Source organism: Dendrobates tinctorius, unplaced genomic scaffold (assembly GCF_039654945.1).
Source record: "Dendrobates tinctorius isolate UK_male_01 unplaced genomic scaffold, ASM3965494v1 ptg000103l, whole genome shotgun sequence".
NCBI classification, from domain to species: Eukaryota; Metazoa; Chordata; class Amphibia; order Anura; family Dendrobatidae; genus Dendrobates; species Dendrobates tinctorius.
This window is the reverse complement of record NW_027361771.1, coordinates 1205973-1232349: the sequence shown is the minus strand read 5'-3', so window position 1 is coordinate 1232349 and position 26377 is coordinate 1205973. Positions and strand designations below refer to the sequence as shown.

The window sequence follows — 26377 nt, the reverse complement described above, 5'->3', positions numbered from 1 at the left end:
TGCATTCCAAAACGTCACTACTTCCCTTCTGAGCCCCATGTGCACATACAGTAGTTTTCTCCCACATATGGGGTATCAGCATACTCAGGAGAAATTGGACAACAACTTTTGGGGTCCAATTTCTCCTGTTACCCTTTGTAAAATAAAAAAATTGGGGACTAAATGATCATGTTTGGGGAAAAAATATGATTTTTTTATTTTCACGCCCGGGCGTTATAAACTTCTGTGAAGCACTTGGGGGTTCAAAGTGCTCACCACACATCTAGATAAGTTTCCTGGGGGGTCTAATATCCAAAATGGGGTCACTTGTGGGGGGTTTCCACTATTCAGACATATCAGGGGCTCTCCAAAAGCGACATGGCGCCGATCTCAATTCCAGCCAATTTTGCGTCAAACGGTGGCCCTTCCCTTCCGAGCTCTGTCATTCGCCCAAACAGTGGTTTACCCCCACATATGGGGTATCAGCGTACTCAGGACAAATTGCACAATAACTTTTGGGGTCCTGTTTCCCTTGGAAAAATAACAATTGGGGGTGAAAAGATCATTTTTGTGGAAAAAATATGATTTTTTAATTTTACGGCTGTACGTTATAAACTTATGTGAAGCCCATGGGGGTTCAAAGTTCTCACCACACATCTAGATTAGTTCCTTGGGGAGTCTAGTTTCCAAAATGGTGTAATTTGTGGGGAGTTTCCACTGTTTAGTCACATCAGGGGCTCTCCGAACGTGACATAGCATCCGATCTCAATTCCAGCCAATTTTGCGTTGAATAAGTCAAACGTCGCTCCTTCCCTTTTGAGCTCTGCCATGCGCCGAAACAGTGGTTCCCTCCCACATATCAGGTATCAGCGTACTCAGGACAAATTTCACAATAACTTGTGCAGTCCAATTCTCCTGTTACCATTGGTAAAATAAAAAAAATTGGACCTAAAGTAATTTTTTTGTGAAACAAAAGTTAAATGTTCATTTTTTTTTTTTTTAACATTCAAAAACTTCCTGTGAAGCACCTGAAGGGTTAATGAACTTCTTGACTGTGGTTTTAAGTACCGTCAGTGGTGCAGTTTTTAGAATGGTATCACTTTTGGCTATTTTCTATCATATAGACCCCTCAAAGTGACTTCAAATATGATGTGGTCCCTAAAAAAAAAATGGTGTTGAAAAATGAGAAATCGCTGGTCAACTTTTAACTCTTATAACTTCCTATCAAAGACATTTTGGTTCCAAAATTGTGCTGATGTAAAGTAGACTTGTGGGAAATGTTACTTATTAAGTTTTTTTGTGTGCCATATCACTGATTTAAAGGCATAAAAATTCAAAGTTGGAAAATTGCGAAATTTTCGCCAAATTTCTGTTTTTTTTTTTTCACAAATAAACGCAAGTTATATGAATAAAATTTTACCACTAACATAAAGTACAATATGTCACGAGAAAAAATGTCAGAATCACCGGGATCCATGGAAGCATTCCAGAGTTATTACCTCATAAAGGGATAGTGGTCAGAATTGTAAAAATTGGCCCGGTCATTAACGTGCAAACCACCCTTGGGGGTAAAGGGGTTAAAGGAAAACTACTTAATTAGTAAGCAGGGCACAGGTTTCAAGCAATATAGGAAAGAAAAAGGATCTCTCTGCTGCCGAAAAGAATCAAATAGTGCAATGCCTTGGTCAAGGGATGAAAACATTAGATATTTCCTGAAAACTTAGCGTGATCATCGTACTGTTAAGAGATTTGTGGCTGATTCTGAGCACACACGTGTTTGTGCTGATAAAGGCCGAATGAGGAAGGTTTCTGCCTGGCGAGTTCATCGTATTAATAGAACAGCTGCTAAAAAACCTTTACAAACCAGCAAACAGATATTTGAAGCTGCTGGTGCCTCTGGAGTCCCCCAAACCTCAAGGTGTAGGATCCTTCAAAGGCTTGCTGTGGTGCATAAACCTACTATTCGGCCACCCGTAAACAGTGTTCACAAGCAGAAACAGTTGCAGTGGGCCCAGACATACATGAAGACTAATTTTCAAACAGTCTTTTTTACTGATCGGTGTCGAGCAACCTTGGATGGTCCAGATGGATAGAGTGGTGGATGCTTGGTGGATGACCACCATGTCCCAACAAGGTTGCGACGTCAGCAAGGAGGTGGAGGAGTCATGTTTTGGGCCGGAATCATGGGGAAACAGCTGGTACGGCCCTTAAGGTTCCTGAAGGTGTGAAAATGACCTCTGCAAAGTATATAGAGTTTCTGACTGACAACTTTCTTCCATGGTATACAAAGTAGAAACGTGCCTTCAGGAGCAAAATCATCTTCATGCATCACAATGCACCATCTCATGCTGCAAAGAATACCTCGGAGTCATTGGCTGCTATAGGCATAAAAGGGGATAAACTCATGGTGTGGCCACCATCTTCCCCTGACCTCAACCCTATAGAGAACCTTTGGAGTATCATGAAGCAAAAGATCTGTGAGGGTGGGAGGCAGTTCACATCAAAACAGCAGCTCTGGGAGGCTATTCTGACTTCATGCAAAGAAATACAAGCAGAAACGCTCCAAAAACTCACAAGTTCAATGGATGCAAAAATTGTGAAGATGATATCAAAGAAGGGTTCCTATGTTAACATGTAACTTGGCCTGAGGATGTTTTGGTGTTAAATAGCTTTTTTGTTCAGTGAATGTGACCTCCTAATGCTGCAAATTCCACAAATGAGCATTTTCAGTTCTTTAAAACATATCAAATGTTTAGAAATTCTACTGTGCTTAATAATTTGGAACAGTGCATTTTGAGTTTTTATTCATTTTGGAGATTATACTGCTATCATTGGGAGGTTTCTTCAATAAAATTCGATGTATACTCTAACGGGTGATGACTTTTATTAGCCTGACTCATTTGCACCGACCATTTAGGAAAATCAGAGAAAAATATAATTTGCATAATAATTTGGAACATGGTGTATGAGGGCTGCATTATAACCCATTGAGAACTTTAGGGAAGGCATTATGCTATATGTCCTATATGGAGGCTGCATTATGCCCCATGGAGGACTGTGGGCTGCATTATACTGTATGGAGGTCTATGAGGATTGCTTTAAACTCTATGAGTATGAGGAGTGCATTATTCTATATGTACTATTTGAGGAGTGCATTATACTATATGTACTATATGCGGGCTGCATTGTACTATAGGGGGGCTGCATTATACGCTATAAAGGACTATAGCCTGTGTGTTATACTGTATGTATTATATGGGGGCTGCATTATACTTTATCAAGGACTATGGGCTGTGCATTATACTATATGAGGACTGTATTGTACTGCATGCAGTACTATAGGGTGCATTATACTGTATGAAGAACTGTGGAAAGTGCATTATACAGTATGGAGAACTATGGGGAATGCATTATACTATATGGAGGACTATGGGGAGTATATTTTACTATATGTAGGACTATGGGGATTATACTATATGAAGGTCTATGGGGTGCATTATACTATCGGAAGTGCATTGTGCTATATGGAGGACTATGGCGGAATGCTTTATATAATAGAGAAGACTATGGGGGATGCTTTGTACAATATGGAGGACTATTGGGGGTGCATTATACAATATGGAAGACTATGTACTATATTGAGGACTATGTGTTGTGCATTATTCTATATGGAGTACTATAGGGTGTATTATACTATATGGAGGACTATGGGGAGTGTATTATACTGTATAGAGGACTATAAGGTGTGCATTATACTATATAGAGGTCTAAAAGATTTGAATTATAATATATGGAGGACTATGGGGAGTGAATTACACTAAATGGAGCACTATGGGGTGCATTATATTGTATTGAGGACTATGCAGTGTATTATACTAAATGAAGGACAATGGGTGTGCATTTTATTATATGGATGACTGTTGTGAATTCTCTCTCTGGCTTCCCTCTGGTGATTACTGAAGATAGTGGAGCTGGTCAGATTGAGAGTTCTCTTTCTGTGCTCCCTCTGGTGGTTACTGGAGGTAGTGGAGCTGATCTGATTGACAGAGGCTTGCCACCTGATAATGACGAAGACGACTGGAGATCTGGGGTTTCTGATTGGGATTTAAGACAGCTGACTCCCTCTATCCTGCTGGTGATTTTTTTCCCTGTGCCTCCTGAGGTCTGATGTCTCCTGCTCTTTCCCTGCATGTTCAGCTAAGTGGTTCATTTGCTATTCTGTTTGCATTTGATGTGGTTTTGTTTATCTCTGCTTTGTGCAGGTCAGCTAGCTCCGGCTGGGGCTGTGCTGAATCACCGCCCATATGTTACTGCATTTCTCAGTTTGTTTTGTCCCCTTTTATATTGGTCTCTTTTTGCTTTGCTTTCAGAATATATCAGAGTGCTGATATAGTGGGGGGCGAAGTCGTGTGACTTCAGTGTTTTTTTGCATCAGACATGTTGGACTTTTGCAGGGTTTTTTGCGCGATTGCAGACAGTGTCTTTCCTTTCCTGTCCTGTCTAGTCAGTGTGGGCCCCATCGTTTGCTCAGTCTATTTTTCTGCCTGCGTTTGTATTTTCATCTTGTCTCACCGACAATATACGTTTGGGGGCTATTCTTTTGGGGTCTGTTCCGGGGCAGTTTAGATTTCCCCTTTCTTGCTTTATGCTTAGTTAGCTCTCCCACTGTGCCGAGGCATCTAGGATCATCGTAGGTACGCTCCACGGCTACTGCTAGTTGTGTGGACAGGATTAGGGGTCTGCATCCACTTAGTTACCAACCTTTCTGGTTTTCTGTGGCTTAGCCTGGGCCTGCTATCCTCCTCGGTGCCCATTCATAACAGAATCACCAGCCTATCTGTAGACTCTAGGGTACTCTAAAGCAGGAAAGAATTAAAAGAGAAAAAAAGTGTCAGAATTTTTTTTTTCATATATTTTTTCCTCTTTTATTTTCTGGGGCTGTAGGAGGAATTTTTTTTTCTCTAAATGGAGATTAAGCAATTGTCTGATCGTGTTGAGCAGCTCGCTGCTCAAGTGCGGGGAATTTCTGCCTATCTCGCTCAATCATTTGCTGTTGAACCAAAAATCCCTACTCCTGATGTGTTTTCTGGGGATCGGTCTAAACTTTTGAATTTTAAGAATAATTGTAAATTATTTTTTGCTTTGAAACCTAACTCATCGGGGAGCTCTGTGCAGCAGGTTAAAATTGTCATCTCCCTGCTAAGCGGCGATCCCCAGGATTGGGCCTTTTCTTTGACACCCGGAAATCCTATTCTGGCTAATGTGGACGCGTTTTTTCAAGCCTTGGGGTTGTTGTATGATGAACCTAATGCTATTGATCAAGTTGAGAAAACCTTATTGGCATTGAACCAGGGTCAGGATTCTGCAGAGCTATACTGTCAAAAATTCCGAAAGTGGGCGGTCATTACTAAATGGAATGACGATGCCCTAGCAGCTCTCTTTCAGAAGGGTTTGGCAGAAACCGTAAAAGATGTTATGGTGGGATTTCCTGTTCCCTCTGGTCTTGACGACTCTGTCATTGGCCAATCAAATTGATCGGCGTTTACGTGAACGTAAAACTACACGAGAGGCGTTGCCGCCTTTCGAACGAACTTCTGAACCAGCCAATAATAAAGTTAATTACTCCAAATGAAAAATCATTTGCTAATAGAACCGATCTGTGCAACCACCTGCTTTAGAGTCCTTATTAAATAATTACCCGTGGCCCCCATGAGCATGACAGTACTCAGCTCTATAACTATCATTAATCAAACGTCAATAAAGTGCATTGTGCTTTAAAAGTGACAGAAATAGACATACCAGCTGCCTGGTGAGTGGGAATCCCCGGACTTCCCTCTGCCCCGACGCGCGTTTCGCTTAGCTTCTTCGGTAGGCTCCTGTGTATAATGTCACTGGTGACCACTATTATCTGTACATTGACACTATATACAGAACTCCTGTGTATAATATCACTGGTGATCACTGTATTATCTGTACACTTACACTATATACAGAGCTCTTTTGTATAATGTTACCTGTGATCACTGTATTACCTGTACACTGACACTATATACAGGGCTCCTGTGTATAATGTCACTGTTGATCACTGTATTACCTGTGCACTGATCCTATATACAGAGCTCCTGTGTCACTGGTGGTAATAACAGTGTTGTTACCATTCTGGTCTGTATTCATAATCAGTATTGTAATATTCGGTCATTATGTGGTGGTAATTTGTGGTCTGGTCACGGTGTTGCAGTATTTCTCCTTGTATGTGGTATTATTTTGTCCCTATATGCTGGTAATATGTCATATTATTCGGTCACTTTGTGGTGGTAATATGTGGTCTAATGATGGTGTGGCAGTATTTGTCCCTTGTAAGTAGTATTATTCGGTTACTATGTGGTCTGGTCATGGTGTGGTGGTATTTCTCCCCTGTATGTGGTGGTATTGGTCTTGGTATAGGGGATTGTGTTGTGTATGGCGGTCATTTGTTCTCGCTGATATTAGTTAGAAGATTCTTTATTTCCATTAGAGATTAAATATTTTGTACACAACGGCAGAGATGCACTTACAGGGGGTTTCCTGTGGAAAAAAGTAATCACCTCTCCACAAGATAAGTGATAACGTATTGATTGGTGGGAGTCTGACTACTTGGACCCATTCAGCAAAATGTGGAACTTTTTATCCCCATTAGAATGGAGTGGCATGTCCGACTTGACCACTGATATATTCTTTCCCTCCGTGGGTGCACTTGTTTTTTTCTAAAAGCCTCAAAGAGAATGAATGGAGCTGTGGTTCGACATCACACCTGCCGCTCCATTTTAAAATGGGGATAAGTGTCCTATCAACGATAAAAGTTTCTCATTCTTCCGATCAGTGCAGTTTCTAATGGTCGGACCTAAGCGATCACCTATCCTGTGGAGCACATGGATCGGTGATAACTTGATTTAACCAAAGAACCCTATTAATGTAACATAGTAACATAGTACATAGTAACATAGTTAGTAAGGCCGAAAAAAGACATTAGTCCATCCAGTTCAGCCTATAAAATTCTGTCAGAATAAATCCCCAGATCTACGTCCTTCTAAAGAACCTAACAATAACTGTAGGATACAATATTGTTACGCTCCAGGAAGACATCCAGGCCTCTCTTGAACCCTTCGACTGAGTTCGCCATCACCACCTCCTCAGGCAGGGAATTCCAGATTCTCACTGCCCTAACAGTAAAGAATCCTCTTCTATGTTGGTGGAAAAACTTTTTCTCCTCCAGACGCAGAGAATGCCCCCTTGTGACCATCACCTTCCTTGGTATAAACAGATCCTTGGAGAGATATTTGTATTGTCCCCTTATATACTTATACATGGTTATTAGATCGCCCCTCAGTCGTCTTTTTTCTAGACTAAATAATCCTAATTTTGCTACTCTCTGGGTATTGTAGTTCCCCCATCCCCTTTATTAATTTTGTTGCCTTCCTTTGTACCCGCTCTAGTTCCATTATATCCTTCCTGAGCACCAGTGCCCAAAACTGTACACAGTACTCCATGTGCGGTCTAACCAGAGATTTGTACAGAGGCAGTATAATCCTCTCATCATGTGTATCCAGACCTCTTTTAATGCACCCCATGATCCTGTTTGCCTTGGCAGCCGCTGCCTGGCACTGGCTGCTCCAGGTAAGTTTATCATTAACTAGGATCCCCAAGTCCTTCTCCATGTCAGATTTACCCAGTGGTTTACCGTTCAGTGTGTAATGGTGATATTGATTCCTTCTTCCCATGTGTATAACCTTACATTTATCATTGTTAAACTGCATCTGCCACCTTTCGGCCCAAGTTCTCAACTTATCCAGATCCATCTGTAGCAGAATACTATCTTCTCTTGTATTGACTGCTTTACATAGTTTTGTATAATCTGCAAATATCGATATTTTACTGTGCAAACCTTCTACCAGATCGTTAATAAATATGTTGAAGAGAATAGGTCCCAACACCGACTCCTGCGGTACCGCACTGGTCACAGCGACCCAGTTAGAGAATATACCATTTATAACCACCCTCTGCTTTCTATCACTAAGCCAGTTACTTACCCATTTACACACATTTTCCCCCAGACCCAGCATTCTCATTTTGTGTACCAACCTCTTGTGTGGCACGGTATCAAACGCTTTGGAAAAATCAAGATATACCACATCCAATGACTCACCTTGGTCCAGTCTATAGCTTACCTCTTCATAAAAACTGATTAGATTGGTTTGACAGGAGCGATTCCTCATAAACCCATGCTGATATGGCGTTAAACAGTTATTCTCATTGAGATAATCCAGAATAACATCCCTCAAAAACCCTTCAAATATTTTACCAACAATAGAGGTTAGACTTACTGGCCTATAATTTCCAGGTTCACTTTTAGAGCCCTTTTTGAATATTGGTACCACATTTGCTATGCGCCAGTCCTGTGGAACAGACCCCGTCGCTATAGAGTCTCTAAATATAAGAAATAATGGTTTGTCTATTACATTACTTAGTTCTCTTAGTACTCGTGGGTGTATGCCATCCGGACCCGGAGACTTATCTATTTTAATCTTATTTAGCCGGTTTTGCACCTCTTCTTGGGTTAGATTGGTGACCCTTAATATAGGGTTTTCTTTGTCTCTCGGCATTTCACCTAGCATTTGATTTTCCACCGTGGAGAAGAAGGTGTTTAATATATTAGCTTTTTCCTCATCATCTACAACCATACTTTCCTCACAATGTTTTAATGGGCCTTCACTTTCACTTTTGATTCTTTTACTATTGATATAGTTGAAGAACAGCTTGGGATTAGTTTTACTCTCCTTAGCAATGTGCTTCTCTGTTTCCTTTTTGGCAGCTTTAATTACTACCTTTATTATATATCCCAGTTATGTGGGCGCAGAGTAGATGTGCAGGAGTTGTCTGTGTTTTACAGCCGATGCTCCACTATAATTGGGATAGCGACTGACAGATATTTGCATATAGCTGTAGGGTGGGCCCCTAGAGTCCATTCCCCTGGTGGGCCCCAGACACCCCAGTCCGACCCTTACTGAGAGAACGTAACTGTAAAAACTAATAAATTCAGATAAATAATTCAAAGTGACTTATCCCGTCCTAGCTATGAAATAATCACAGTATTCTGGTAAAACAGATAAAAGAATTACATTTTATATATGTACAGAATAATTGAGTTACATCTAATACAAACAATAATTACGATAATAATAATTAACCTATATTATATATATATATATATATATATATATATATATATATATATATATATATTTAAACCTTTTGGCACCAAAGTCCCCAACTTAAATATCCAGTAACTTTCTCTCATATTAATGTCCTTAATGTCATCACCAACTCACCAGTTTTTATGCATTTTTTTCTATGGCTTAAAATGTTAAACCTTTGAGATTCTGATTCTATACTTTTGTAAAATGAGCTTAGATGCTGAGTGCCTTTATACCTGTTGTTTTAATATTGTAAATATGTTCCCAGATGTGAATCTCTTTTTTCTATTTTAGCAAAATATTAGGAATCTTTTATAGCTAGCATTGGATATGTAGTTTTTATTTCTTTTTTCCTGTTACTTTCTCTCAGTAATTAGATTGGCTATTCGGCATTATGTGGATTTGATTCTATCAATCATGCAAATCACTCCCAAAATTTTTTATTCAGCCTCTTGGTAATTTTTGACCATGCGACCCATTCTATGAATAAGTCAATTTTTGTGGGGCCACAAATGGCTGTTCATTCCTTTTGAATACCACAGACATAAGGTATATGCATAGGTAGAGTATTTGCTGCTGATTTTTCTGCACTAAAACACGTCTGTTGGCAAGAAAAATGCAGCACACAATAATCGCTTTTTTGATGCGTTTTACTTAGGTTTTTTTATGCATTTATACAGATTGGTGAAAAAAAAGCTGCAAAAACGTGGAAAGCATTGACAAAACACACTGATGGTTAAAATCCGCAAAGGAAACAAAAAAACAGCATGTTCTTGAGATTTCAGAAAATCACATTTCAGAAAATTTTATTTTACATATGAAAAAAGGCACTGACAAAATGCTGCAAATACTCAACATCTTACATGTTACTGCCATCTTATCCAATGGTTGAGACTTTTTTTTTTTGTGGGGGGGGGCATTTGAGTTCTCAAAGTAAAGATTCAAGCAAAACAGTTGTTATTTAATGAAAATGTGACTTTGAGATTTTTTTAATGTCTATGTATTAACTATTCATTTGGGATGGACCCAGACAATGGATATAAATGATAGGAGGGTGATTAGTTAGCCAAGAACTGGATGAAGCCGAAGTTGGTGAAACTCAATTGTGCCTGGTATATTTTTAAAGTTTTTTTTTTTATTATTATTTTTTCTTCTCACTTAAATGGATGCAATTGGGCTTAAAATAATTTTTGCAGTTGGGTTTCATACATTTTAGTGCACCGTTTGCCTATTATAGACACTGTATTACACTATCTTTTACCAGCTACAGAATGAGTTACCAGGTTTGGTCACATTATTTTTATTCTAACAGATGTGTTGGGGACATGATTTTGTGACACTTCCTATTATATAAGTATGACCAGTTGTCCTCCTGCTCTTGTTAATGCAGCTCTCCTGTCCATAAAATGGCTGCTTGTGGAGGAGCATGTGACCAGACTTTGTCCTAAATCTTCTCCAATAGAAAAGCGGTTTTCTCATGGGAGGTTTTCAATTGGACAAGACTGATGGACAGGTCTGGTCACATGTTCCTCCACCAGCAGCCATTTTATGGACAGGAGGGCTGTGCAGTCTGTGAGGAAAGCTGCATTAACAAGAGCAGGAGGAGAAACTGGCGTACCTATACAGTATATTAGTAAGTGCCACAAAATCATGTCCCCAACACATCTAATAAAATAGAGATAATGTGGCCGACCCCGATAACTCATTCTGCAGCCAGTAATAGACAATATAATACAGCAGCTATCAGAGACAAATGTTGTAAAATGTTTAATGAAATCCAATTGCAAAAAATCACGAAATACACCTATTTAAGTAAGAATAAAAATGTCCACAAACAACCACTTTAACGTATTTTTTTGCAAGTACAATAAATACCTTGCGGAAAGAAGCTCTTTTCTTGCGCCACTTCTCACTTTCTTACATTACACTCTGTCACAGTATGTACTGATCTATTTCCCAAATTATTTTACAGATTTTTACCCTGGGCCATCAATGCAAGACAGTAATCTAGCATACATGCATCCCCCTCCTCCTCCTTACCCAGGACCCATGGGACCACCCATTGCTTCTGCTCCTGATTTGCTTCCTACTCCAGCAGGTAGGAGTCCACATGGTCATTTTCTTTCCATCTTTGACACTAAGTCACTGCAGGAAAACCATATCAAAATATATTTCAGTTTTCCACAGAAGCAATTCTAGCAACAATTTTCTAAAGTGTAAAACTGATATAAAAATGCATGTATTTTCAGCCGCTTTTATTATAAGTCCTCTTTCTACACTTATGGAAATACCCTCATAACAAAAACAACTGTATTAAGAAGACTTAGGCTATGTGCCCACGTAGCGATTTTTAAGCGTTTTTGCCGCAATTTTCGGCGCGAAAACGTTTAAAAATCGTGTACAGAACGCACCCCATGCATTCCTATGGCATTCCGCACATGCTATGCTAATGCTGCGCTTTTTTCCGCGGCGGAATCGCATCGCGGAAAAAATCGCAGCATGCTCATTCTTTCGTGCGGAATCGCAAAGAATTGCCGCGATTCCGCACCCATAGGAATGCATGAGAATCGCTTACTTCCCACATGTGGCTATGCCCACCATGCGGGAAGTTAAGCGTCTCATGTGCGGTTGGTACCCACGGTGTGGAGGAGAGGAGACTGTCCTCCAGGCCCTGGATACCATACCCCTGTAAAAAAAAGAATAAAAAATAAAAAATCGGGGTATATTTACCTTCCGGCGTCCGGCGCTGCATTCCCGGGCCTCAGCGTTCCCAGTAATGCCTTGCGGGACGGCCCTGTAATGACGTAGTCTTGCGTGACTAGCGGTCTCGCGAGATCGCTATAGCAACGCGAGACTACGTCATCACAGGTCTCGCAAGGCATTACTGGGAACGCTGAGGCCCGGGAATGCAGCGCGGGACGCCGGAAGGTAAATATACCCCGATTTTTTTTATTTTTTTTAGCATTTTAACATCTTATCTTTTACTATTGATGCCGCATAGGCGGCCTCAATAGTAAAAACCTTGTCACACTTGTCAAACACTATGTTTGACGAGTGTGACCAACCTGTCAATCACTTTCCAAGCGATGCTTCAAATCGCTTGGAAAGTGCTTGAATATCGCACGCGAAAATCGCGGTGAAATCGCGCGGAAAAAACCGAGCGATTTCTGGGAAGGAGTCCAGTTTTTAGTGAGTGTTTTAAAACGCTACGTGGGCCCACAGCCTAATACTTAAAGGGAATCTGTCGGTAGGATCAACCCTCCTAAGATATCTAAATGAGCATTTAGGTCATAGAAAGTTAAATAAAATCATACTTGATATCTTTCATCTTATGTCTTATTCCAGAAAAATCCAAATTTTTCTTATATGCAAATGAACTGTGCATCCAGTCCCACTAATATCTTTGACTGCTCGTAAATCTGGCCCTGATATGCTCTATTAACTCTCTCAGCACTATTCATGCTGGAGCCCGTTTTCTCAGGCTTACATCACTGAAACTACCAACCTCGATGATACGTAGGTCCCCTTAAAGACCTGTCCTGCAGCTATATTATAGTAGAAGCATATATGCATAGGGATTACATCTTTTGGAAATGGGCACAGCGTGAGGACAACCATGGATGATAGAGAATGATAGATGTGAGGTATCCCAACTAGGGAACCAGAGGGAGTAAAGAGAAAGATATACAGGTAGGTAAAATGTACAGGTAGGTATTAGATAAGTGGGTCATGCGTAAGAAATATCAAATTCCTACAAAAGTAGGTAGATTACACACATGAGGTATGCACCTCATATAAGTAGGTCACACACAGGAAGAATGTGAGTCCTGTAAAGGTAGATATATTGTGGTTGGGGTATTATGGGGTATTATGTAGGAGAGCATGGAGAGCTCCTTTGACCACTTGTTTCCTTCACAGCAAAACCTTCCAAATGCAGGCACCACACATCAAATCAACTCTAGGCCTTTTATCTGCTTAATTGAGAATGACATAACGAAGGGATTGCCCAAACCTGTCCATGAAATAGCCTTGGAGTCAATTGTCCAATTACTTTTGGTCCCTTTAAAAACAGGGTGGCACATGTTAAGAAGCTGAAACTCCTAAACCCTTCATCCAATTTTAATGTGGATACCCTCAAATGAAAGCTGAAAGTCTGAACTTCAACTGCATCTGAATTGTTTTGTTTAAAATTCATTGTGGTAATGTTTAGAACCAAAATTAGAAAAATGTTGTCTCTGTCCAAATATATATGGACCTAACTGTAGATGCTCTATGTATATTATCAATGTAATGACTAGAATAACACATTCTCTCTGTCTGATTCTTATTTGTGCTTTTGCTTCGTTATCTAGCTGAGGCCAAGGCTGCAGAAGCTGCTGCCAGTGCTTACAACAGTCAGCCCAACCCTCCACATCTTTACATGCCACCGGTAAGTCTCTCAGTGTGTAGTTGATTCTGTATGTAATGGTGGGAATAGAACCAAAAGGGGTTTATAAAATTGAGGTCTGTTGTTAGGATATACCAATAATAACCTAGAATATAAACAGTGAATGTATACAATGCAGTAGGTAAGTAAATAGTATTACATGTAAAAACATAGGGTACTTACTTGACTTGACCGTGACAAGATATACCCAATCAGGATGGTCCCTAACTCTAGTAGTTAACCTCTCAACGTGCCTGCAGGCCTCAAAATAAATGGGGGCACTGTAGGACCTTGGCATGACTGTTTTACACCTGCCTGAGAAAGGCTAAAAAGCTAAACAGACAAGGTGCACAGCTCAAAGAGGAGAGGTAGGGGGCACAAGCCCAATTGTATAAAGGGCAAAGAACTAAACCGAAAACGTGGGCCAGCACACATGTTGGTATAAGTATAATGTGTAGGTGCACATTCACACTGTGGCCATCAACAGAAAAACAGTGAATGTATATCCTGCAATAAGTAAATAGTAGTAATACATGTAAAAAAAAACTTGGTACGGTACTTAGTTGACATTCTTTTGATCAAAAAAGAGTAAAAACCATCCCTCCGCGTCAATGTGTACGCAATCAGGACAGTCCCTAACTAACTCTAGAAATTAACTTTGCTGTGTGCCAGCAGACCTCAAAATAAACGGGCGCCAAGATTACATAGACCTGACTATTTTACACCTGCCGGTGAGAAGCTAAATAGACAGCCCAAGGTTGGGGGTTGGGGACACACTTCCAAATGTAAAAAGAACTAAAAAAAAATAGAAAATATCCAGCAATATCAAATCATCGGGGATCTGAGTTTTGGTAGCTCCCTAAGATCAGCTGCTTGATGACCATAATTACAGCTTTTATAGCTGTGTACGATATACTGAAACAAGAATGCTAAAGTGTATGTTTGATTGCATAATAATTTACAGCGTGTCCTTCCACCTAGTCCATAACACACACATACCACCAGAATACGAAAACATCCACCTTGCCCGAGATCTCCACAGTAGATTGATAACGTAAGAGGCCATCTCAGTGGCTGTAGCTGGATTTGAAATCCAATAGGACCAGATCTTATAAAACGTCTGGAGACTTCTGCGCCATTAATATGACTTTCCTCACACAAAAGGAAAGATAAGATTATCTAACGTACCTAATAGTTATAGCTGAGGAGATAGAGCTCTACAAAAATGGAGGCGAGAAGACCAGAATTATAAAACCTCGTCACATGACTACACAGTCTAACTGGTATGTAATACACATTATGTCGAAATTTATATTAAATCAGGTTATCTCTTTAGGTGACTATGGAGTTTAAAAATTAATCTGTCTTATCCTCCCAATCATCAGATAGGTCTGATATGTCCAGAACCTTGGTGCCAATGCATTGCAGTAGACTCGAGAATGCCGTATATTTTTGTTAGGGGTGCCGATAAAGTTTAGGATGCTTCTAGACAAGAGCTATTAAGGGAAATCAGCAGTGAACTATATTCCAACCAAATGGCACGGTGGAGCTGAAGATATTGTCTCACACTAGAGTTGGATATGATGGGGTGGAGGTCCTGTAGATCTTGAAAAGAGGAAAAACTAGATTTATTAAGGTAGAGTTAGTGGAAAATACTTTACACTGTGTGAAGGCCAGCAGGACATACTACCGTGATCACATATTGAGTATTAAATGACTGGGCTGGATGTGACAGATCCCCATATTCACACATAAAAGTCCAATCCATACAAATGAATATAACTTCAGTGCATATAATTAGTATCCTTTTCACCATTTGCAGAATATATATTATATGGCATCCCTCATTTTACAGATACTAAACACGCCAGTCTTCCTCTGACTAGTTCCCGTGGGTGTCTATGCGCTGTTTCTAAGACTTTATTCACACAGCATTGCAGGCACTACACATGCTAGTCCTCCTCTGTCTAGTTCCCGTGGGTGTCTTGCACCGCTGCCTCACAGTCTCTTTACCTACACAGCCATACACAGTCCAGGATACCCTCCGGATCGCGCCAGTCTTTCGGGCACAGGACTGTTCACATCTGAGACCAGCACCGTGGACAACTTGCATCTCGGTGTACACTGTGGGTTGCCAGGCCTCACTCTGGCCCTGACACCCCTGAGACTCACTAAGCACTCACTGAGACTTACTCAGATCTCACTAACCCTTTATTGCAGGGTTTTTATCGCAGAATCCTGTGGCTTTCAGGCACATGGAAAATCTGGATCCGGAATGGAACAGACTGCAACACTATCATACTGCAATCTGTTTCAAACACAACATCCGGAGCAGGTTTTCCCTACCTCTGTCTTGGACACTAACATGTCTAAGACTAACACTTACTTTTATTATCAGTCTGCATTGCAGTCACAGCTGTGCCCATGACTGCCATGCACACCTATGGCCTTCATACACCTCCATGCATATTCTGGGGAGTCTACACAGTGACCCCTACCTGTGACATAGGTCACTGCTTCCCCATTGCAATCTCAGCAATGCCTATGATCGCAATGCTTTCTCATAGCCTCAATACGTCTCCGTGCGTATACTGGGGAGAACACACAGCGCCCTTTAGCTGTAACAGGGGTCACTGCCTCACATTACAGAGAAGTTAGAATTCTTTTGTCATGTCAATAAAAATGTCACAGTGTTATCATCACTTTCTGAGAATATAAGTTAAAGGTGTCTTCATTTCCTGCCAATAGGCAGCATACACTGTGTGCACAATTATTAGGCAATTTGTATTTTTAATTATTTTATTAATGAACAGCTCAATCTAAAAGGTTAATAAACCTGAATATATAACAACGTACAAGTGAGGTTTTTTTCTTTCTTAGGAGAATATCTGTGTGCACAATTATTATGCAGCTAAATGAAAAACATAAATTTTGCCATCTCAAATGTTTATCTTCAACTGAAAATGTACAACAAAACATTTGACACTTAAAAAAAAAATATCAGTGACCATTACAGCCCCCCTTTTTTCAGTAACAGTCATAAGCCTCCCATCCATGGAGTCTGTCAGTTTCTTAATCTGTTGACAATACACTTTTTGATCAGCTCCAACCACAACCTCCCAGACATTGTTCAGAGAGGAAGACTATTTTCCTTCACCTTAAATCTCCCATTAAGGAGGGGCCAACAAGTTCTCATTAAAGGGAATCTGTCACCCCTTTTTTGAGATATCATATAATGATATCATTCAATTTTGTGTTACCTAAGTATTGTAGTCGTATTTTTCCCCCCTGTCCCCACACCTTTGATGCATAAATACCTTTGTTATCACTCTTCAGATTTATGGAAATCGCCGCGGTCCGGACCGATGGGCGTGGCTAATTCTCCCTCCCTTCTTGTCTTGCTCTGCGTATTTCGTTATAGGAAGTCTTGCGTTCACGTACGTAGTATGTCAGCGGCTGCGCATTGAAAACACCATTCGTGCTTGCACAGTATGCTTTTCCCAACTGTAGGCAAAGCATATAACCGCTACTGCGCATGCGCCGGTATTTTTCCCGTTGTCTATGACCCGAAAGTCTTCATCTGCCTGAGAGATGCTCTTCCTGGATGCCGAATCATTGAGGAAAGCCCTGAGCAGAGCACAAACACCGGACCTCAGGGTCCGGTGTTTGCGCTCTGCTCAGAGCTTTCCTCAGGTATCCGGCGTCCCAGAAGAGCGTCTCTCAGGCAGATGAAGACTTCCGGGTCATAGACGCCGGGAAAAATACCGGCGCATGCTCAGTAGTGGTTATATGCTTTGCCCACATTTGGGCAAAGCATACTGCACAAGCGCGAGCAGCCTTATGAATGCGCAGGTGTGAATAAACAACGCCATCTGTTAGATTCACAGAAGAAATTACGTCAAGCAAGCCAAGGTGGGGGGAGAATAAGCCACACCCATCGGATCGGACCGTGGCGATTTCCAAAAATCTGAAGAGTGATAACAAAGGTATTTATGCATCAAAGATGCGGGGACAGGGGGGGAAAGTACGACTACAATACTTAGGTAGCACAAAATTGAATGATATCATTATATGATATCTCAAAAAAGGGGTGACAGATTCCCTTTTAAGGTTTAGGTCAAGTGAAGAAGTGGCCGTGTTTAATCTGTTATCGTTACGGCTTTTACTGGCTAGCCAAACAGTGGAGTACTGCAATTCATGCAGTGGAGCATTGTCATGCATAAAAATTACGGTTTTCCTGAAAGATGCAGACTTTTTCCTATACCACTGATTGAAGTGTATCTTGTAAAAAGTAGGCAGTAGGTCTGGGAGTTGATATTGAGTCCATCTTCAGTCAAAAAAGGTCCAACTAGCTCATTTTTAATAATACCAGCCCATAGCTGTGAATTACCTCCATCTTGTTATTGTCTGAGCCGAGTTGGAGGTCTGTACCCATTACTGATCCAGCCACAAGCCCTGGTCTGTCAAGAGTCACTCTCATCATCAGTCTATAAAACCTTTGAAAAATCTGTCTTCAGATATTTCTTGGCCTAGTCTTGACATTTCTTCTTTTGGTGTCTTGTTCAATGGTGGTTGGGTTTTAGCCTCCCCTCCCTTTACCATGTCTCTGAGCACTGAACACCTTGCACTTCTGTCACTCCAGGGACGTTGTATTTCTAGAATATGACAGCACTGGAGGATAATGGGTTCCTGGTCACTTTACATTCGAATCCTTTCAAATCTTTGGCAGTTAGTGTTCATTTTTTCTCAACATATTTTTTGCGATTCTGTTGACTATCTGCAACAAAACTTTGATGGTTCTTTGATCACACCCCAATATTTTAGCAATTTTAAGATTGCTGCATCCCCCTACAAGACTTGTAACAATTCTTTACTTCTCAGTCAATTAAATTTCTTTTTGACCGTGAGCCACGAAGGGGGTAATATCCAGTGTCTATAATGACCTTCTCTTTGTCTTCCTTAAAAAATTCCCTCTGTTGGTTAAACAGAAATGGGAGATGGAGATTGGTGTTATCACAGATGATGAGTGGACTTCGGTGCTGGAATACACAACCCAATCTTTCGCTTAGTGAGCCCAAATGACTCTCGCAGCTCTATGTCATTCACAGAGTATACAGGTCACTGAAATGATATTTAAAATAGGTCTTAGAAATGATTCTGGATGCCTGAGGTGCTCCCAACAGGAAGCAGGAATATTGCACATGTTATGGTCATGCCCGTGTCTGCACTCATAGTGGGAAGCAGTTTTGGGCCATATAGAGTCAGCCTATGGGTGCGTGGTGACTAGTATTCCTCTCACCTGCATACTGGGATATGTAGATGAACTGTGTACTGTTGAGAGTGGGAAACTTGCCATAGCTTGATTACTATACATGGCTAGAAAACTGATTGCTAAAAGCTGGATTTCTGCAACTCCTCCGACAGACAGAGTTTATTAATCAAGTTGAGGCCCTCATATCATTGGAAAAAGAGGTACACCTCAAAAGAGATAGAAGTAAATATTTTGATAAATTATGGGGTCCCTGGCTTGGGGGTAACCAGTGATCAGCCTCGAGAGGATCTTGTTAGATGTGTATCAGTTGCTATGGATTCACTACACAGTGTGTTTACTAATGCCAATCGGCTGTGTGCCTTTCGACTTGGCTAGTCTTGACCGATTTGATTTATTCTGTTTTGTATGGCTGTATATCTATAATATGGTATTCTGAATAATAAATGTTAGAGGGGGAAGGTTTTCAGGGGAGGGAGAGGGGTTTAAACACCTTGGTTGAGAATGTTATTTATATATGTGTAACTGTTATAAGAGAATAAAAAATTACTTGGTTTAAAAAAAAAAATCTTTTTGACTCATTTTGCTTGCAGAAAACAATCTGCCTAATAATATGGCACACCTTCATAAAGGATGTTGTATCCTTAGGACTCACCCTCCTCATTACACACATATATATCATTTGATCTGCTTCTTCCAATAACCATTCAAGTTTATAAAGCTCGGAGTTGGAAAATCTGCACAAAATTGTTGATATGGTTCAAAATACACATTTGCTTAATAATTGTGCACACAGTGGGGCCATGAAGATGATGCGTCTGACAACTAAAGTGCTGTTGGGTCAGCAAAGTTACAACAATGAAGTTATAGGATTCTTGTTTGTTTTCTTGCAGGACCTTCCTCCTCCACCTCCCTATTTTCCTCCGGATGACAAGAAGAACCAGTAAGGGTTATTTTAGGGTTTTTTATGAAGAGGACCTGCCATCCAACACCTCAAGGACCAGATCTTCTATAGATCCTGAGAACTGACAGCTCATAGAACATCATAACTATGTTACAAGGGGTGGCAGGCAGAGGACCCCTTAATTACCTCTAAATCTCATATAGACCAATGTATCACCATGTTTTCTTGCAGTATTGGCATTCAACACTGTAGCACTTCTGAGTTATACCATAGCTGACATGTCTGAGTGCATCTTGCTATACAGAGCATGTTCTAATGCTAATCCCTGAAGCCTGATTGCTGTGCATATGCAAATAATTCAATAAAAAATGTTAAAAGTTGTAATTATGTCCTAAAATATATTGTGCATAATATAAGGCATGTATTGTTACTTTTGTTGGGCTTGTGTTGGTACTGAGTTAATGGGTCCTTATTTCTACTTTTACATAAAGAATAGTCTACAATCGCATTATCACATAGATCCGTTTTCTATTTTGCCTTTCAGGGAAATAAATAAGGGTCATGCTATTTGTGAGTAAGCTGCCACCCCAGTGTCCATTGACACATTAATGTATTCTCTACTATGTAAATCCATTGTTACTGCCTTCAAGCAAAATATAGTATTAATAAATAATAAGCTTAATTAAAGCTTTAACTATTCTAATGTTATGATTATGGCCAATGTATATACTAAATAAGGGCAATGAAAATCCCAGAACCCAAGGTTTCCCTGCAGAACATGCCCACGGCACCACATTGCCTCCACAGGATCGTCCTCTTCCCATAGTGAATCGTATTTGAATTTGCTATACAGCTAAATGCAATCAATTGTTTTCTGTTATCAGCCATTTCCGGCTCACATTGGAGAGAACAGGGAGTCCTAAAAAATGTGCAGCTCCTTTGTTCACTTCTTTTATATGTGATATCTCTAGTGATAAAAACAGTGCGTTTCTATCTATCTGGTAGCTGCAGCTCCATCTATAATAAAACTCCACATTACACAGTGCAGTGAAAAAAGGCAAGTGGCCATCAAGTTCAACCGAAGGATGAGAGAAGAGAAAGGGAAGGATTATTGTGCTACATACATAATGCCTGATGTGCGCTAAACAGGACAGATTTAAAAGTGAGTTAAATTAGCAGAAATTAATAAATGTGTGTACCTTATTAGAATACCATAGAGTCGTTTTGGGAATAACCCTTTAAAGGGTTTACCCAAGACGATTAGTTTTTAGGTCTATGGTAAAAAACTAACAGGCAAATAGGTGCTACTTACCTGCCTGTTGTATCCGGCATTAATCACTGCTCACACACAGTGGTCACAGGCTTGTCCTGACGGTGAATCAGTGGCTTCTACTGACATCACATTGACAGAGGAGACACTTCTTTTCCACTCCGCTCTGTTGACAGGGCTTGACTGCCAACCTCATGCTGATTGACAGCCAGCTCCCCGGTGCCTAACTACAGGAGCCGACTGTCAATCATCATGATGGTCACTCCCCGTCAACAAAGCATCCCAGAAGAGGAAGAGGTGATCTGTTGATGTTGAGCATCTGAATCACGGTCAGGAGTGGTCAATGAACGCTCTGTGCAGCGGGTAGATCAGGCAGGCAATTAGCAACTACCTGTCCATTTTTTTTAGTTGTTGTTTTGTTTTTTTTTACTATGGGCTTAAAAACGAAGTCCTGAATAAACCCTTTGGTTTATCTAAAAATGTTCCTGTATAAGAGTCACACGGGATGAAATAAGTATTGAAAACTTCACCAGTTTTCTAAGTAATTATAAAGGTGCTCTTGTCATTAAATTCTCACTAGATGTCGGTAACAACCCATCCAATCCACACAGGCAAAGAAATCAAACTGTTGTGAACACTTTTGACCTGGCTTCTGAGTTTGGGCTCCCTCTGGTGGTTGCTGCTGGTATTGGAGCTGGTCTGGCTGACAGAAGTCAATAACCTGAGCAGGATGATTGGAGGTCACGTGTTACAGACTGGAGTGATTTAAGTGAGCAACCTTCCCTCAGCTCTTGCCGGTGATTTGGTTTTCTTCCTGAGCTTTTTGGAAGTCTGCTTGCCTCCTGCTTCGTCCTGCATCTTTCAGATAAGTTATTTGTCTGCTTGAATCTTTTGCATTTGATCCATTTTTTGCGGTTCCATGACAATTGTGTACAAGATAATTGTGTACGGACAATTGTGTACAGAAAATTGTGTACAGGCCAATTGTGTCCAAGGACAATTGTGTACAAGGACAATTGTGTACAGGGCAATCGCCTTGTACACAATTGCCTTGTACACAATTGTCATTGTACACAATTGGCCTGTACACAATTGTCTGTACACAATAGTCCGTACACAATTATCTTGTACACAATTGTCCTGTCACCATTTTTTGCTTTTCTCTGATTTCTGCCTTGCTGGTGTGAGTCCAGCCTGGTTCCCTGTTGGGACCTGTGCTGGACTCTGTTTCTATTTGCCACAGCTTATGTCAGTGTTTGTGCCGCCTCATCTTGTCTCACTGGCAATATATGTTCGGGGGCTATTAATTTCGGGTTCTACTCCGGGGCAGTTTAGCTTTCCCCTTTCTCTCTTTAGGCTTAGTTAATTCTTTGGCTGTGCCGAGGCGTCTAGGGCATCATAGGTACGTCCCATGGCTAATTCTAGTTGTGTTGTCAGTTTAGGGGTCTGCAATCTGCTAAGTTACCAACCTCTCTGGTTATCTGGTTGCCTAGCCTATTCCCTTGCTATCCTTCCTCGGTTACCTAATCGTAACATCAAACTGTAGATGTCCATAAATTAAGTTCTGTATAATAATGAGAAATGACACAGGAAAAAACTATTGAAGACGCTTACTGAAATTTATTTAATACTTTTGTACAAAAGCCTTTGTTGGTGATGACAGCTTCAAGACGCCTCCTGTATGGAGAAACTAGTTGCTCAAGTGTGATTTTGACCCATTCTTCCACACACTCTTCAAATCCTGAAGGTTCCATTGGCTTCTTCCGTGAACTCTGAACTTTAGTTCCTTCCACAAATTTTCAGGTGACTGGCTGCGCCATTATAGCAGCTTTACTTTCTTTCTCTGAAACCAACTGAGAGTTTCCTTGGCTATGTGTTTGGGATCATTGTCTTGCTGAAATGTCCACCCCCATTTCATAGTCATCATTCTGGTAGATGGCAGCAGATTTTTATCAATAATGCCTCAGTACATTTGTCCATTCATCCTTCCTTCAATTACATAAAGTTTGCCAGTGCTGTATGCTGAAAACAGTCCCACACGATGATGTTCCCACCTCCAAACTTCACTAAAATGGTGTGTATTACGGCATCCAAAGAGTTCAGTTTTTGACTCATCTGACCAGACTTTCTTCTCCCAGTCAGGCTTGGACTGGCCCACAGGCGAACAGGAGAATCCTCCATTGGGCCCCTGTGCAAGAGTGGGCTACCACCCTCTTATATGAGCAGTACTTAGCGCAATATTCTTGAATCACTATGTACAGACAAAGGCAGATTCTTATTCATATAACCCAGTTCATTGTTATATAAATTTGTGATTGAGGATAATTCCACATTTGCATGTAGTTGAAACTAGGGGCCTTGAAGTTGGTTACTGGTGGGCCCTTGGCACCCCAGTTCGACCCTGCGAGTCCCAGTATTTCACAGGCTTGTCTAAATGTTGTTGAGCAAAATTTATTCATTTATTTTTTTAAACCGTCTTTACTGAGTGTAATACAAAGTATACATATAATGTCCAACAACATAACAGAAGTACATTTATGCAATATTATTAACATTAGATGGCATTTTTCAACTATAACCCCCCGCCACTCCCCCGGGCAGACTCCATAACTTCGTAACACAATTTCAATCCAGTCTAACAGGGATATTACTGGCAAGCTGCTCTCTCATATACCAGTTGGTGAGCTCGAAACAAGAGGACCATGTGAAAAAAAGCGTTCAATCTCTTTTTCTTTATTAAGTAAGGCCTCTATCCAATCCATTTTGAAGAGATGTTACTTTTGTAGTAATTAGGCTTAAAGAAGGTGTAAAGGTACTGTCACACTTAGCGATGTACCAGCGATCCCGACCAGCGATATGACACGGTCAGGATCGCTGGTACATCGCTAAGTGGTTGCTAGTGAGCTGCCACACAGGAAGATCTCACCAGCGACATCGCTGGGGACGGGGGTCGCTATTACCTGTCACACTAGGCGATCCTGCGTCCTCCCGCCCGGCTCCACGCTCGTCGCTTGTCTCTCCACAGGAAGCGCCGCAGGAAGCTGACGACGAGAAGCGGTCCTGAACGTTCTCGCACGATCAGCGATAACCAGCGGGGGAGCAGGTCGTAGGTAAGTATCAGACATAGCGATGTCGCTAGCAATATCGCTATAACGTCACAAGTTATAGCGATATTGCTAGCGATATCGCTTAGTGTGACAGTGCCTTTACATCTTGTGCCCACAAATGGAGAATGCTTTTACGTGTGGCTGCCGCCCATATGAACAAGATGCGGCGCTGCTGGACAGAAAGCCTCACCAACTGGTCCTGTGCGAGAATATTAAATATGGCCCATTCCGGGGAGAGAGAGATAGCTATGCCAAAAGTGTTGATGAGATGTTGCAGAAGTGTATCCCTCACCTCCCTTATTTTTGGGCAGTCCCAAAGGCAATGGAAAATATCAGCTGGAGAGTGTAAGCATTTAGGGCAGGGATAGTCCCCTTAGGGGGACATTTTAGACTTGACCTCCGGGGAGATGTATGCTCTATGAAATATCATGAGACATGGTTATGTAACTGTCATATGGTAATATAGAGTTAATATGCAGAGTGGCTTTCAAAAGGTCATTTACCCGAAAGTTCATTAATTGAGCAACTCACTTTCCTGGGCCTGGTGAAGAGTCTGACCAATGTATAGAAGGCTTTAATGATTTATATATAAGACTCAGAATAAGTTCCCATTTGGGCTTTAATGTATATTAAATTTAGAGGGTGTGTTTTAGCATCATCCGGTATGTCTCGCAATATTGAGCTTACGTAATGTCTAATTTGAGAGATGATAAAATTGTCTTCTGTAAGGATTGGGTATTTGAAAACTATGTCCTCTAAGGTAAGAAGGCATTGATTATTTGTTAATGCATCTCAGACCAGTCTACACCCATTGTTTCCAAGCACCTTGTAAATAGGAGGTGGCTTGCCTTGTAGAAAAGAGGGGTTACCTTGAAAGGGAAGAAACATCGAGATGTGGGGGTCAATACCGCTAACTCGTCTAGCTTGACGCCATCCAAAGATTACCGACCATAATAGAGGATTATCTCTAACCTCCACTGGTATTTCAGCATTTTGTAGGTGAAGCAATGCTGGGAGGCTGAAGGGTCTACACATGGCCTCATCTATTGGGGTATTAGTGAAGCCATTAAAGGCGTATATCCAATCAAGGGAATGGCGAAAAGCAGCCGCTATACTGTAGAGGCGTAAATTTGGGAGATTAAGTCCACCCAAAGATTTGGTTTGCTGTAGCTTAAAAACACTAATTCTAGAGCCCCCTTCTGAGCCCCAAATAAATTGTCAGAGGGCTCGTGTCAGTAGCCTATCCTCAGCTTTAGAAAGTAGAACCGGGAGTGTCTGTAAAGGAAAGAGTATTTTAGGGAAAGAGATCATTTTAATTGGATGGGCTTTACCTGCAAAGGATAATTTAAGCGATTTCCAGGATTGAATTTCTTGTATAACTACAGAAATAAGAGGCTGAACATTTAATTTATAGATAACATGAGGATTTGATGGTAGGTCCACGCCAAGATAACGTAAAGAATTTCTCCTCCACTGAAAGGGAAAAGGGAATGGCCACCGTTTCCGAGCAGTTTTAAAAATAGCTAAAGCATGAGATTTATTAAAGTTTATACGAAATCCCGAAACTGTTCCAAATTCATTAAAGGCGTCCATTATAGAGGAAATGGATTCCTTAGGATTGGATATCATGAGTAAGATATCCTCAGCAAATGCCAACGTTTTAAGTGTATGGTGACCGACCCCTACGCCCCCAAAGGAAGGGATCATCTCCAGATATCTTAGTAAGGGATCAAGGGCAATATTAAACAACAAAGGTGACAGAGGACAGCCTTGCCTCGTCCCCCTGAAGATGGAAAAAGGGGTTGACTGGATACCATTAAGCCAAATCGAAGATTGGGAGTTAGTGTAAATTGTGCGTAGAAAATTAAAAAAGGTAAAGCCAAACAGTCTATACTTCGGAGTTCTGATGAGACCAGGACAAACGGTTGAAAGCCTTATCAGCGTCGAGGCTGACCAGTATATTCTGCTTGGCCCTAGCCTGATAACTATGTGTGATGGCCGGTAACGCCGTCCTGATATTGTAAGTGATAGACCAACCATGGACAAAGCCCGTTTGAGATGAGGTAAGAATATTAGGAAGCATAGACTGTAATCTATTAGCCATGATTTTGGTGAGCAATTTAAAATCAACATTTGAAAGGGAAATCGGGCGGTACGAGGCAGGGAGAAGCAGATCTTTGCCCGGTTTTAGT

The 26377-nt window shown here is 41.0% G+C and overlaps 1 protein-coding gene across 1 annotated transcript in view; it reads left to right on the top strand.

Annotated features, from left to right (window-relative positions):
• WBP2 (WW domain binding protein 2) overlaps nucleotides 1-20192 on the top strand; it is a 119322-nt gene extending 99130 nt beyond the window's left edge. Inside the window, exons 6-8 of the mRNA XM_073587913.1 lie at nucleotides 11182-11307; nucleotides 13562-13638; nucleotides 19798-20192. Of these exons, the coding sequence (XP_073444014.1) occupies nucleotides 11182-11307; nucleotides 13562-13638; nucleotides 19798-19851 (257 nt within the window). The 3' untranslated portion in view covers nucleotides 19852-20192. The remainder of the gene's footprint in view (nucleotides 1-11181; nucleotides 11308-13561; nucleotides 13639-19797) is intronic.
• The last annotated feature ends 6185 nt before the right edge of the window (nucleotides 20193-26377 follow it).